Source organism: Bradysia coprophila (genome assembly GCF_014529535.1).
Source record: "Bradysia coprophila strain Holo2 chromosome X unlocalized genomic scaffold, BU_Bcop_v1 contig_416, whole genome shotgun sequence".
In the NCBI taxonomy this organism is placed as follows: domain Eukaryota; kingdom Metazoa; phylum Arthropoda; class Insecta; order Diptera; family Sciaridae; genus Bradysia; species Bradysia coprophila.
In genome coordinates this window covers 847,202-859,554 of record NW_023503334.1, presented here as the reverse complement: position 1 = coordinate 859,554, position 12,353 = coordinate 847,202, and the positions used below count along the sequence as shown (strand labels likewise).

At 33.4% G+C, this 12,353-nt stretch overlaps 1 protein-coding gene across 1 annotated transcript; it reads left to right on the top strand.

Moving 5' to 3' along the window:
• Nucleotides 1-4,589: 4,589 nt before the first annotated feature.
• On the top strand, nucleotides 4,590-9,520 carry LOC119069940 (cholesterol 7-desaturase). Its single transcript, XM_037174165.1, has 9 exons — nucleotides 4,590-4,746; nucleotides 4,925-5,032; nucleotides 5,136-5,223; nucleotides 5,849-6,043; nucleotides 6,110-6,226; nucleotides 6,306-6,495; nucleotides 8,871-8,985; nucleotides 9,053-9,223; nucleotides 9,296-9,520. Exons 1-9 carry the CDS (start codon nucleotides 4,642-4,644, stop codon nucleotides 9,446-9,448), a joined length of 1,242 nt encoding a protein of 413 aa, XP_037030060.1. The 5' UTR covers nucleotides 4,590-4,641; the 3' UTR covers nucleotides 9,449-9,520.
• The last annotated feature ends 2,833 nt before the right edge of the window (nucleotides 9,521-12,353 follow it).

The following is a 12,353-nucleotide window of genomic DNA, read 5'->3' as shown; positions in this document are numbered from 1 at the left end:
GCTATAGAAATAAAACTAAACAATTTTAACAGGAAAATAGAAATTGAAATCAAAATTTCTGCCAACAAGAAGTGCAGGGTGAAGGTGTAGTAAAGTATATCGATGTCGATAAGCAACACACTGAAAGCAAGATTGATCATAATTTTCCACATTTTACATACAGTGCCAAAATTTGTATGGTACACTGTCCAGTTGCAATTCTCTATCTATTTACTACTTATGCTTGAAGTGCGTTGCAATACGTCAAAAACAAGGACCTCATCTGGTTCTTTGAAAAGCACGTATTGAGTTTTTTCCGTTTAAAATTAAACTGTATATTGCGTTGATAGAATAAAAAATGTAAATTTGACCTGAATATTTACATGGTTTTAAATTAGCAACGTTTTCTAGCAACATAAACGCTGGGTGTATTGTTATGCAATAATTTCTTGTCTGTTATCGATATTTAGCATTTTTGTGCAAATATTTGGTTTTTACATTCTCGAAGTTGAAATACACAGTTCCTGGCATGCTCGATGGAGGTATTCACAAAATGCAATAATATTTTGCGCACTTTCTCCGTCTATCTATTTACCCAGTCACATCCAGAGTTACAAAAGCTTTAAAACGTTTACTCTATAGGTAAGGATACTCCAACATGTTCCTATGTTTGTTCTCACCAATAACACGTACCTATGCATCTACCCCAAATTTTATGATGTCCTCAATACATGTTATTCAAGCATTATTTATTCAATATCTTTCCATCGATTTTAAAGTACATGCCAATTTAGACACATACAACAGCACCCTATAGGTCAGTTATTCCATTTTTTTTGTATGGCGGACAGTCAAAATTTTCAAATTTTATTCCCGTAAACGAAAATAAACCGTTGCACGAATCAAATGAGACAGTTAATAGGGAACTCCAGCCACGTACAACAGCGAACATAGGTTCAGTCAGTTACCTAATTTTGCACAACAGCTGAACAATGACAATCAAAGGTAAAAGCTTGCAAGGTTTAGAGTTCATAAGCATTGGCATTATAAACGGAAACAGAAATAATTTGACCCAATCCGGATGAGCACCAATACCAGCTTAAAAGAGTAACAACAAGTCAAGGAAAACTAAAATATGTATACCGACCTTAGACTCTTAGTGCATTTTAAATCCCTATGTTAATTTAATGAATGTACGGATTATAATGGTGCATTGGCGAAATGGGAAATGAATATATATGAATGTATATGTTTGCGAAACGGTTCGGTTAAGCTTTTGAGTAGAATCGGATTTCACACTATTTTAGAATTGCGCCCAAAATATTGTCCGTGACAATGGCAAAATAATTTGGAGCCAATAATTCTTTTCTCGTTGTGTATAGAAATTACAGACGACCTTCAAATTTGTGCCAAAAAAAAGTTAGCGAAAATTGTACGATTCGTTTATTTCCAGTTGAACTCTATCTAGGAAGAGTTCAACTGGAAATAAAGCAGCAATTAATTAAAACAATGGGAAACGTTTAAATTACATTAAAACGAAATTCGATGTTCTCAAGTGCAGAACAAGATAGACCGGAAGTCGAAATCGAATGGTTTCGGATATTTAGAATTGTTCTGCGTAGTGGATGGACATTAATTTGAATGGATCGTCGATAATGAGAAAGTAACAAGCGAATTTGACCAGTTTCAAAACTAGGATTTTATGATGCTCTTTTATGATTTTTTGAGGAATTTTTAATTGTTTCTTTTTTAAAAGAGCTTATAAACAAATTGAATTCGAAATACTAGACTTGGGTGAATGTGGTGATGCGTGCGCGTTGTTTTAATTAATGGTCAAGTCTAGTGTTTCAAAGAATAAAAAATATGATGAATGTGGAATTTTACTCCATATCAGTTTTGTCTTAAGGAATATTAAGGGTAGCGTAAGTCATAGAAATTTCATGGAACCGATAGGAAAGCTGTGCTGTGTTAAACTTTTAACAACAAATTAAATATTGCCAAGGCTTCAGTTTCAACGTTCGCTTTATGAAAAATGTAATCTATCAGATTTAACCGTTCAGAAATGTAATTCGTTTTCCTTCTGTGTATAAACAAACCCAATGTTTGCATCCGCTTCCAACTATTTCGATAAAAAAGTTATTTCTATAGACTTTTATCAGCCCATAAATCAACTCATTTATGTTGTCTTTCTAACACTTTGACGGTAATTAGTTTCGTCATTCTACGAAATTATTATTTATTGTCGTTTTGAATAGAATTGCGTAAGCAAAAGAGAAAGATTGGATTAACAATACCAATTTTACAACATCGTACGTCTTTTTGGGCATGCAATAATGCTTCCCGTATTTCATTCCTTCTTTCATTTTTTTGAAGAAGCAACTTTATGAATAAGCAACTTTGTTTCTGGTTCTCAGCTATGGAGATTTTGCTGAGACTTGTTTACTTGAATAGCACTTCCCTCCCCCAACTCACTTATGAAAAAACCCGAAGTGACTATTTGCAGATGACTGCGAATAGTCACTTCGCCTAGTATTGACTATTCGCAGTTCACTATCAATATTAACTATTGGCAGTCAACTGCGAATAGTATCAATATTGACTATTGACAGTCAACTGCGAATAGCATCAATATTGACTATATATTGACTGTTGCCAAAAAAACCAGGATGGAAACTTACACGTTTATTTAAAATTCATTCAGCCCCACAGTGGACGGCGAAACCTGACTTGTCAATAAGACAAATGATGGGAATGCTTTCTTGTACGTTTACTAGAAGCACGGTAAAAAAATAAAAGGATAATTACTGGCCGTTAAATTTTGAATTAAAATTAAATTTACTTATAAGGTTGCCTTACATGTTAAAACTTAAAACATAGGACCGAAGTACCTACTCATGTTAATAACTATGCTTTAACTCAAATGCGAATACGTCACCTAGCGTCTGTCTCGAATACCGCAATAATTCTCACTTATGTTGTACGCCTTTTCCATGAGTACTGCTGGAGTGTAAGGTAAATAATGGAGAGTTGACCTACCCAAAAATGAATGTTGAGTTGACCTTATAAATTTGTATGAAGAAAAAAACAACAGGCAAAAACTCGATTCATTGAATTTATATAAAATTGGGATAGCTTACGGTTCACAAGTGTCAGCGCTGAATTTTTAATAATTAATTAACTACATTAGACGAAATCGCCAATAAATTAATCAAATGTATGTTAATTGAGTAAACAAAAGATAAATCTTTAAATTATTTTAAGTGGTTTCTTATAATATAGTTCCAAAATCGCGAAGAAATTTAAGTTCAAAGCGGAGATTTGTCAACTCTCCATTATTTACCTTTAGTATAAACTTACATGACAAAAATAAACTCCAATAACAATCGCCTCAAATACAAATTCCGGCTGTCAAGTTAAGCCGACCGAATAGAAAAGGTGAAACCATAAGATCTACCACGCGTTATACTCTACACGCGATTTCGTAGAATTTTTTTTCTGAAATTTGTAAAGGACCTTTCAAGGACGGTTGATGGTTTGTTTTTTATGAACTTGATATGGAATGGAAATATCATAGTCATTAACATAGGCTCTTGAATAAAAAAGACCAAACTGCTAATTAAACACAAATTTCCCTCATTCAATAGTTGACTTTAACTTTGTCTTATTTCGAATGATTTGAGTTCACTAGTGATTGATGATAAAATCGAACTTATTTATTATGTTGTTGTGAAGCGCCATTTACATTGCCGTATCACGTAAATTAAATTGCTTAGCTTATCAATGGGAAAAATTATGGAAATGGTACTTCTTGCGTGAAATCTACCGATCCGAGGCTAAGCCGAGTACGATGTGCTCTCAAAAAAAAACATTTCTACGGACGGAAGTAATGACACAATTTACAATGCACAAAAGTTCAATTACATCATGTTTGTACACTGAGACCTTAGAAAATCTCCCTCTACCAATTCCGACTGTAAAAAAAACTGTAAATTCTCACTCTTCTGGATGACACCAGTGCCTCAAAAACAGCTGAGTGGATCCGGAAAGTGCATGTTGTTTTGAACAGTATAGAGACAAGAATATGAAAAGAGTTGGTCTCGCCACCCTATTTAAAACTTTTTCAAACCCACCGCGGTTGCTTTCAACAAATTGATATAACTACTACAATTAGTCGCCGTAGACAGACATCATTTACGGCAACACGTGCAGATAAAATTGAAAAAAAATAATAAAAATTTGTTACATGCTTTCGTGGTCATTTTCGTTGGTCATGTTGCCAACAAAAAATTTAGTGGATGCGTCAATTTCTAGTTTTTCCTTTTTTGTTTCGACCAATTGTTTTTCCATCCGACATTACGACTAAGTCCGACCACGCTTTCTTGGCTTATTTCGATGTTAAAATTAAATTGGTATGTCAGTCGTTTAATACCTGAAACTAAGATAATTTACAGCGATAACACTTTTGTTTAATCATCTCGGCCGTTATACAATTTTTGCGCTAAGGTCATAAAAATTTCGATAAAGCGGCTGATTAAGAGAGAATTACAATCGATCTATACTAGTTGAATTTTACTATACAATCCGATGTCTGTTTACGCAAAATATTTTATCTGACTTTCTTTTTGTTTTTGTTTCAGATAATACGTAACCCTCTTAAACAAAATGTTTCCGATATATCAATTAATTTACTCTATATCATTGGGCATTCTATCAATTGTCATCTTTAAATTTGTAAAATGGCTTCTGACACCGTACAATTGGATTAGGGTAAGTGACGAGGTTATCGCTTTTATATTGCATGTGCTTTGCATTTGAAAAAAAAAACATCCAAGTGCGAACTCATTTAAATTTTCCTTTCATTTATTAATCTCATACTCGTATTACATCGATTTTCTTGTAAAATAATTTCTTTCTTTTTTTCAACCCAATAATTTTTCATTGTCAGGATATAACAGATATTGGATACAATCACATTCACGAGTCGTACAAAAGTAAGAATTCAGCTGTATTGGCCATAAATCGATTGAAACGTTTGCGAAATGTTGGGGATAAAGTAAGTCGCATTTGACCTTCATCGTCGTTATTCAATAGTATACAGTGCAATTAATGCATACATTTTTTATTGTTTTTTTTTTCTCTCTATTTCCACGTAATAGCTACCGCCACCATATCCAAATGGGTGGTTGTCGGTGGCAGAGTCGACAAGTGTTAGAGCGGGTCAAGCTATTAGTGTCGATGTTTTAGGTAATGATATTTCTTGTAGTTTTGTTCCGCAAAAAGCGCTACTTTGAAAAGTCTCCGCTGTTTTATTTTGACGATAAGTTCTTATTTTCTATATTTCTTCTAAATTAATTAATTAATTAGTAATTTTTTCGTGACTAATTAAATAACTAATTATTTGACATAGAATTGTCGAATTAATTTTTTGATTTTACATCAAACAAACGTTTGAGAGCCAATACCATCAATGTTTCAAATATTTTGACAATAAAAGTCGACAATTCAATTCGCCTAGTCGGTTGGCCTGTAGAGGAGCCACATTTTTTTATAGTACTTCATTCTCACTGTACTATTTTTTTGTGTAACAACTTCACATTGATTCATTCCCATGAAATGTCACAGCAGTGAAGTTGGTTTATGAAAAAATAATTCAGTGACAGCAGTCTTTTTATGAAGAAAAGTACTAAATTGTAATAGATTTTACCCTTAGTTTCTAAACTCCATTCTCCTATGGCAAATAATTAATTATTTAATAAGTCACGAATAAATTACTAATTAATTAATTGATTTAGAAGAAATAAAGGTTGGAAATTTTATCGACTGATTGCGGTCGCCCATTGGCGCTAAAACACTTTCAATTTCTTTTTAGGACAAAATTTCGTAGTTTTTCGTACGGAGAGCGGTGAGGTGCATATATTTGATGCGTATTGTCCGCATTTAGGAGCAAATTTAGGTGTCGGTGGTATTGTTAAGGGTGATTGCATCGAATGTCCTTTTCATCAATGGTCGTTTCGAGCTAGCGATGGAGAGTGCACAAATATTCCATATAGTACAAGTGGATTCGGTGAGTCATTCGCTAAGTAACCAAGAAACTGTTGGATCTTTCTTTAATTGGGAAACACAAATTTAGTTCCAAAATCGTCTAAACTTAAAAAATGGAAATCATGCGAGGTGAACGGTGCAATATTTGTTTGGCATCACGCAGAAGATGATGAACCATGGGAATTACCGGTGGTCAAAGAAATTGGTGAATAAACGAAAACTTTCAGTTTCACTTCTCCATTTGCCAATAACGCAGACATTAAAATGTTGTCTTCGTTTTTCAGACTCTGGTGAATGGTGCTATTACGGTAGAAATGAATTTTTAATTAGTTGTCACATACAAGAGATCCCCGAAAATGGGGCTGATGTTGCACATTTGAATGCTGTGCATGGGCCTAATATGCTGACTGGTAGTGACATACGGTATTCACGACAACCTTGGGCATCGTTCGGTATTCACTCGTGGAATGCACAGTTGAGTTTTGTTTTGTCATTATTTTTCGAAGTTCCTTTTCAACCTGAATTGTCGGAGGGTAGTTGTTTCTCGAGCATTAGATTTGATTTTTCCGGTCTTCAATAATATTTTCAGAAAAAAAATCTCTCATCATCATACCTGAAACCCATCCCCCCATTTTTCTGACATAGCGTCGGAGCGTCAAAAGTGAAGTGTTTGGTACTAATCAAAAATGCGAATCGATTTCCTGGCTCGCTGGGTTAAAAATAGTCGGCACTGTGGCCACATTGTTTCCATCTGCTTGCTTCAATTCTTGTTAAAATATTGTGATCAAATTTCGAACGGATGAAAAATCGTTTAAAAAGTTAAATGAACTTCAAATGCATAATTTATCAATTTGAAAATAGAATCCACTTATTATCGCTTGAGCTCAAAAACAAAGGAAACAATATTACGTGTGAAGCAACACAATCAGAATTTCATATTCTTTCAACCGGTCGACGTAAGTGATTTTATAATATAGCCATTAATCAGATCAAATCACGGGTTGTTATCGCTTCTTATATATATGCACACGTGCATAACAATTGTTTGACAAAATATTTATAACAAATTACAGATAAGGACTAGATAATTTATGTGTAGTTGTCTCAAGTTTCTTTTGATGGATAAATCGTATACGAAGGTATACCGCATTATATAGTTTCAAGGGCATCGTCGTTTGTGTTGCATACATTAAGTATATAGAAATATTATGTCAGAAGGCTGGACTATAAATAGCGATTATATTCCCATTATGATACTAAAATTGTACAGTCAGAGCACGGCAGAGTAAAATAAACCAGACAAGAGCGGTTCATTTTCAAAACGTCAAATAAGGGACCTAGTACACTATATGAAAATGAACTCAAATGAACACTGACATAAATTGAAAAATTTTATTCGCAAAAAATATAAGGCTACTAGTTTATTCAGGTCCCCAGTCAAATCAGCGCTCCTGCCTGGTTAACTTTACTCTGTCGTGGTCAGAGGCAGTGAAATTTCAGCATGAATTTGCTTCAGCTGTTTTTCAGCTGATCCACACATACAATCATAACTGTTTAACTGTTTATACATGTTCATACGGTTGAATACGGTTACATGGACGGTAGTGGTAAAATCGAATAAACAGTTTTGATTGTTTGTCTGGATCAGCTGAAAAACAGCTGGAGCAAATTCATGCTGAAGTTTGATTTTTTTTATGAAACGGACCTTACTTTTATGCTGAAGTTATTTAGGGGTTCAAGGCAGTAAGTTCGACAGATACACGGTGTTAAGGAATCTCGCGCCGCGTGATTCACAATAATTCACAAAGTGACATCTTCCTTATACAAAATGTGTCAAAATGTGAATTATTGTGAATGACGCGGCGCGAGATTCCTAGCAACCAGATACACTTGGGATGACGCACTTCAAGCAAAAGTGATCACAGTTGACAGCTACCAAATAGAGTACTATTTTGTGAAATCATTAGTTACAGTGTTTTACATGCAACCTAAACCAATTTTCTTGTTTTCCCTATATGTGTAATAAGCCATTTTCGACCCTAGAGAAAGCAAAACAGGTGTAACAGGTCTATTAATCACAAGAGAATTCTTTTGTCAGTAGCAATGTCAGAGCGCCTTACTATAAATATATGACGTTTTAAATGAGTTTAAATTATTGAAACTTGAAAATCTTTAGACAACAACAAAAATAAAACTTGAAAACTAGAAAATTCTTTCATCGAAAAGTCATCAGAAAACAGAAGAAAATTCAGGCATAATCATCAAAACTTAGAAAGAAGATCGATGATAATCCTGCACAAACGGAAATACTTCTATAAAATTTTGTAAAAAAATTCTCAAAAGAATTCTTTTGTCTACAAAATTTACATATATACCTAGCCCTCGTGTGAGACTTCGAATTTCGAAATCAAAAAAGACTTCTTTCGATAAACATTTCGTTAAATTTTAGGGTGGAAGCACCACTCTCCGGACACATACCAGTAGTCAGAAACCTACTTATCCTTCATTGATAAATTTTTTAAACATGAAGAACAATAGGTGCCCGACTACTGGTAGAATGTCCGGAGACTGATGGCGCCACCTTACCGATATTCATAAAATAAAGATTTTGTATTTCAGAAGTAATTTGTAGTTAGTCTCGAAGAATTCAATCTTGAAGTAGGTTCCAAACCACACATTTGACTTTGATCAACAATCATGAAATGCTCAACTCGATATAGAGTCTGATAACGAACTGACAACAAAAATCTGTCATTTTCAATCAGTTTTTGTGTCCGAGCTTGATCGTTTCCAAAAACAGAGTCTTCATTAAACCACCAATATTAAGTAAAATAAATTGTTTTTCACAGATGGTCTGCTTGCACAGAGGAAAATAAACAGCATTTAGCTACAATGACTTTAACTCATTCGATCAAATTGTTTAATAAAATCGAAGTGAGTAGCATGGACGTTAACGTGCGACAGGTGAGAACTATTTTAAATGGCTGTAAACGAAAAACAAAAATCGACACAAATTTTTTGTTTGGATTAGGTTGGTCCTGGATATGTTCAATTATTTATAACATCATCATTTGGTAGATTTGTAATCTTACAAACAGTGGTTCCCGTAGAACCATTAGTGCAAAGGGTAATTCATCGCTTCTACTTACCGAAAGGCCTAGCATTATTTTCCAAATTTACGATTTGGGGAGAGAGCGTGATGGTAAATATATGAAATTCATTGATTTTGTTAACTTATTTTCACTTAAAAACAATCTCAACTCAATTCGACAAGTTTGAACGTGACATGATGATCTGGAATAATAAACGGTACATCGACACGCCATGCCTTCTCAAGGAAGACCGAGCGATTAAAGCCTTTCGTAATTGGTTTAGTCAATTTTATTCTCAAAATAGTAAAAGCTTTGCGAACAAATTAGATTGGTAAAATTTGAAGTCTTTTCTTTATAAGTTTAAAAGTATCTAAGAAACATCAAGATTTTAGTCGATTATTAAATATAAAAAAGACAAAAAGAAAATTATTTAGGATAATTCACACAGCTAATACAAAATTAGGCTGAGACCAATGCACTCTCTAGCAAAATATATCAGAAAAACAAACATTTCAGGCTCAAAAATGACAATGCAGCTGCAAATTTTTGACACTTGTGGTGTGAGCCGTAAACTAAGATTTTAATTTTGTTGCTATATTTTGTCTGTAATTTTATACTACAAATGTGCTCTTGCTCATCAGAACTTAATGGAAAACTCTCTTAAACAACAAAAAGTAGCTTAGTTTAAGTATAACTCTCGTGACAACTCGATAATTTTTTAGCAAAACTTTCTCTATTTGACATAATTTTTCAAAGTCCAACACATTGCTAGTGAGTGCATTGTAGATTATTTGCTACAAACAAAAATGTAACTAAATCAAATTTATGGAATGAAAAAGAGTAAAAAGTATCGTGATAGTAAACTATTTGAAGTTTTTAATGAAAGCACACATCAGTTTTTAATAATTTTAATTCTAAATTTGTAAACTGCAACAAGTAATGCGAAATAAATAAAAGGCAATTTTTCTTGCAAAAACTGTTTGTCCACAAAATTCCACAAATTCACATATACGACGCTTAGGTTGGCCTGATAAGATAGTTGACATATTGTAAAAAGTACCTGCGTTAGAAAAAGTTACAGGTCAACATGTAAAACTGTCAGATTGTAAAACAGTTTAACAACCTGACCTGATATTTTCAGGATGACCCTAGAAGTTTCATCGAAAAAAAAACAGTAAGAAATTAGCCTGTCGATATTTCCTTTGTCTACAATCAAAAATTTACTATACTTTTTTTGTCTTCTGTGATTCCTGTACTCGCCTTCGACTCGTTCCGCAAAGCTCACACTTGCCATGGAAACAAAACAAGCAAGGACGGAATATACTATTACTCGAAATGAACATATGAAAATATGTATAAATGTCAATATTTTACAGATGCCAATGTATTATCAACAAACTTTTTGGCCCTTACATATTGTTTTCAGCTTGAAAAATAAATGTATTGTGAGATATTCACCTGGCAGCCCCAAATAAAATTATTGAAGTGATCAAAAACGTCAATTTTGTGACCGTCACTATTACGATATTTCCATTTTGGCGGCTGTACCTGCCTACTTTTCGGTAGATTTAATTGTCAATTAAGTCTGGTGCATATTAGAGGCATTTGTGTTCTAATCTCCATTCAAAATATGAAAAGAAATGTTTTGCTGAGTGATTAGACTTGTCATAATAATAGAAGTTGGATTCTGCTTGCGTAAGAAATGGACCTACGTCATACAAAAATATGCAAAAAAACTCATGCTCCAAGTTTTCTCTCAAACTTAAAACGTTTAAATTCAACTGTGAGGAATAAACTAAATAAAAATAGACTGGCCCTTCATACAAAAAGTTCGATCGTTGAAGCAAAGGTAAATACGAAATGTGCAATACTGTAAGTGAGTACCTTAACTTAATGGTTACTCTAAGCGCCAACGTTGATTCGTATGGTTTATTTTTCAAATTTTGTTTGACGTTCGATTGACGCATGAATGGCTCAATTTAGGTACTTTGGGCACTTACTTTGGGTTTACTTTAGCTTCAGTTTTACGTGTACGTATTGCCAGTCTGTATCTATGTAGTCTGAGGGAATAGTTGTATCGCAACTAGGATAAATTGCATATCTGTCACCACAGTCACAAGTTGTAGAAACTCATAAGGTAAAGTAACATTAGTTTAAAAATAAGGACAACAAAAAGGTCGAGCGAATAAGAAATCATGGTACCTGTGTTTGCAACCGCCTTACTACTCTTTTACCACTTGCAGCCAAAACTCGTCAATATATTCACTGGGTTAAATTCGTTCGTTCTTTTTTTTCATTGGGACATATTCACTAGCATATTTTGATGAAAACGTTTTTCATTTCGTACTGTTGGTAACAATGTAATTTCATTTTACATCACATTCAAATAATGACATTACAGGTGCTACATACATTATGTACATCAATATGTTCATTTTGAGTTCATTGTTAGGTTGGGACGAAAAATAATGCTGCAGATAAACTGATTTCTTGTTTAGTTTTTGAAATGTCCATATGGCAGTTTCCACGCTCAGTGAGAATTCACAATTTGTACTAACACACATAGGGACAGTAGTACTAGTGTTAAAAATATACATTCGTAGCACATTTTTTTTTGTTACCGGTATTTTACAGAAATTTGTAGCGGATTTTTGGTTTCTACCGGTATTTGGCGTCATTAATCTTTTGTTTTCAATGTAAAATAGCGCACAAAGTGCTATTTGGATACCAATTTGATGTAACCAATTTAACTTTAGTAGCGTTTGGTTCGAAAACTTTCTGCCTATCGGTATGACATTTTAGATTTTTTTACTAATGAAACGTTCGGAACGGTGACATTTTTAATTATTTTATAATTATTTCACAATCAAATTTAACTTAAAACGTGATTAAAATGAAGTTTTGCCCTTCTTGTTATTTTTAAATGAAGTAATGGTTAAAATTTTATTGTGAAACTATAAGAAAACACCTTTGCCGTCGATGACTGCATACAACTTTTCTCACTTTAGAAACGTTCGGAACGACGCTTGATTTGGGTGTACTTGGCAGATTTTTCATAACACTTTATTATTTTTTGGTCTGAATATGAAGATTCATCTTTATTTATCATTTAGAAACAGTTTTTAAATCATTTCCAATGTTTAAAATATCTTTATTTTGCATTGAAAAAATACCATGCACGAAAATGTTACAAAAGAACATGCCATATATTTCAAAAAAAAGTAAGGATGTGCATCAATT

Coding starts and splice junctions, on each gene's coding strand:
- LOC119069940 (XM_037174165.1), top strand. CDS start 4,642: ATGTTTCCGATATATCAATTAATTTACTCTATATCATTGGGCATTCTA. Junction 6,227..6,305: donor ACCGGTGGTCAAAGAAATTG/GTGAATAAACGA, acceptor TTCGTTTTTCAG/ACTCTGGTGAATGGTGCTAT. Junction 6,496..8,870: donor ATTCACTCGTGGAATGCACA/GTTGAGTTTTGT, acceptor TGTTTTTCACAG/ATGGTCTGCTTGCACAGAGG.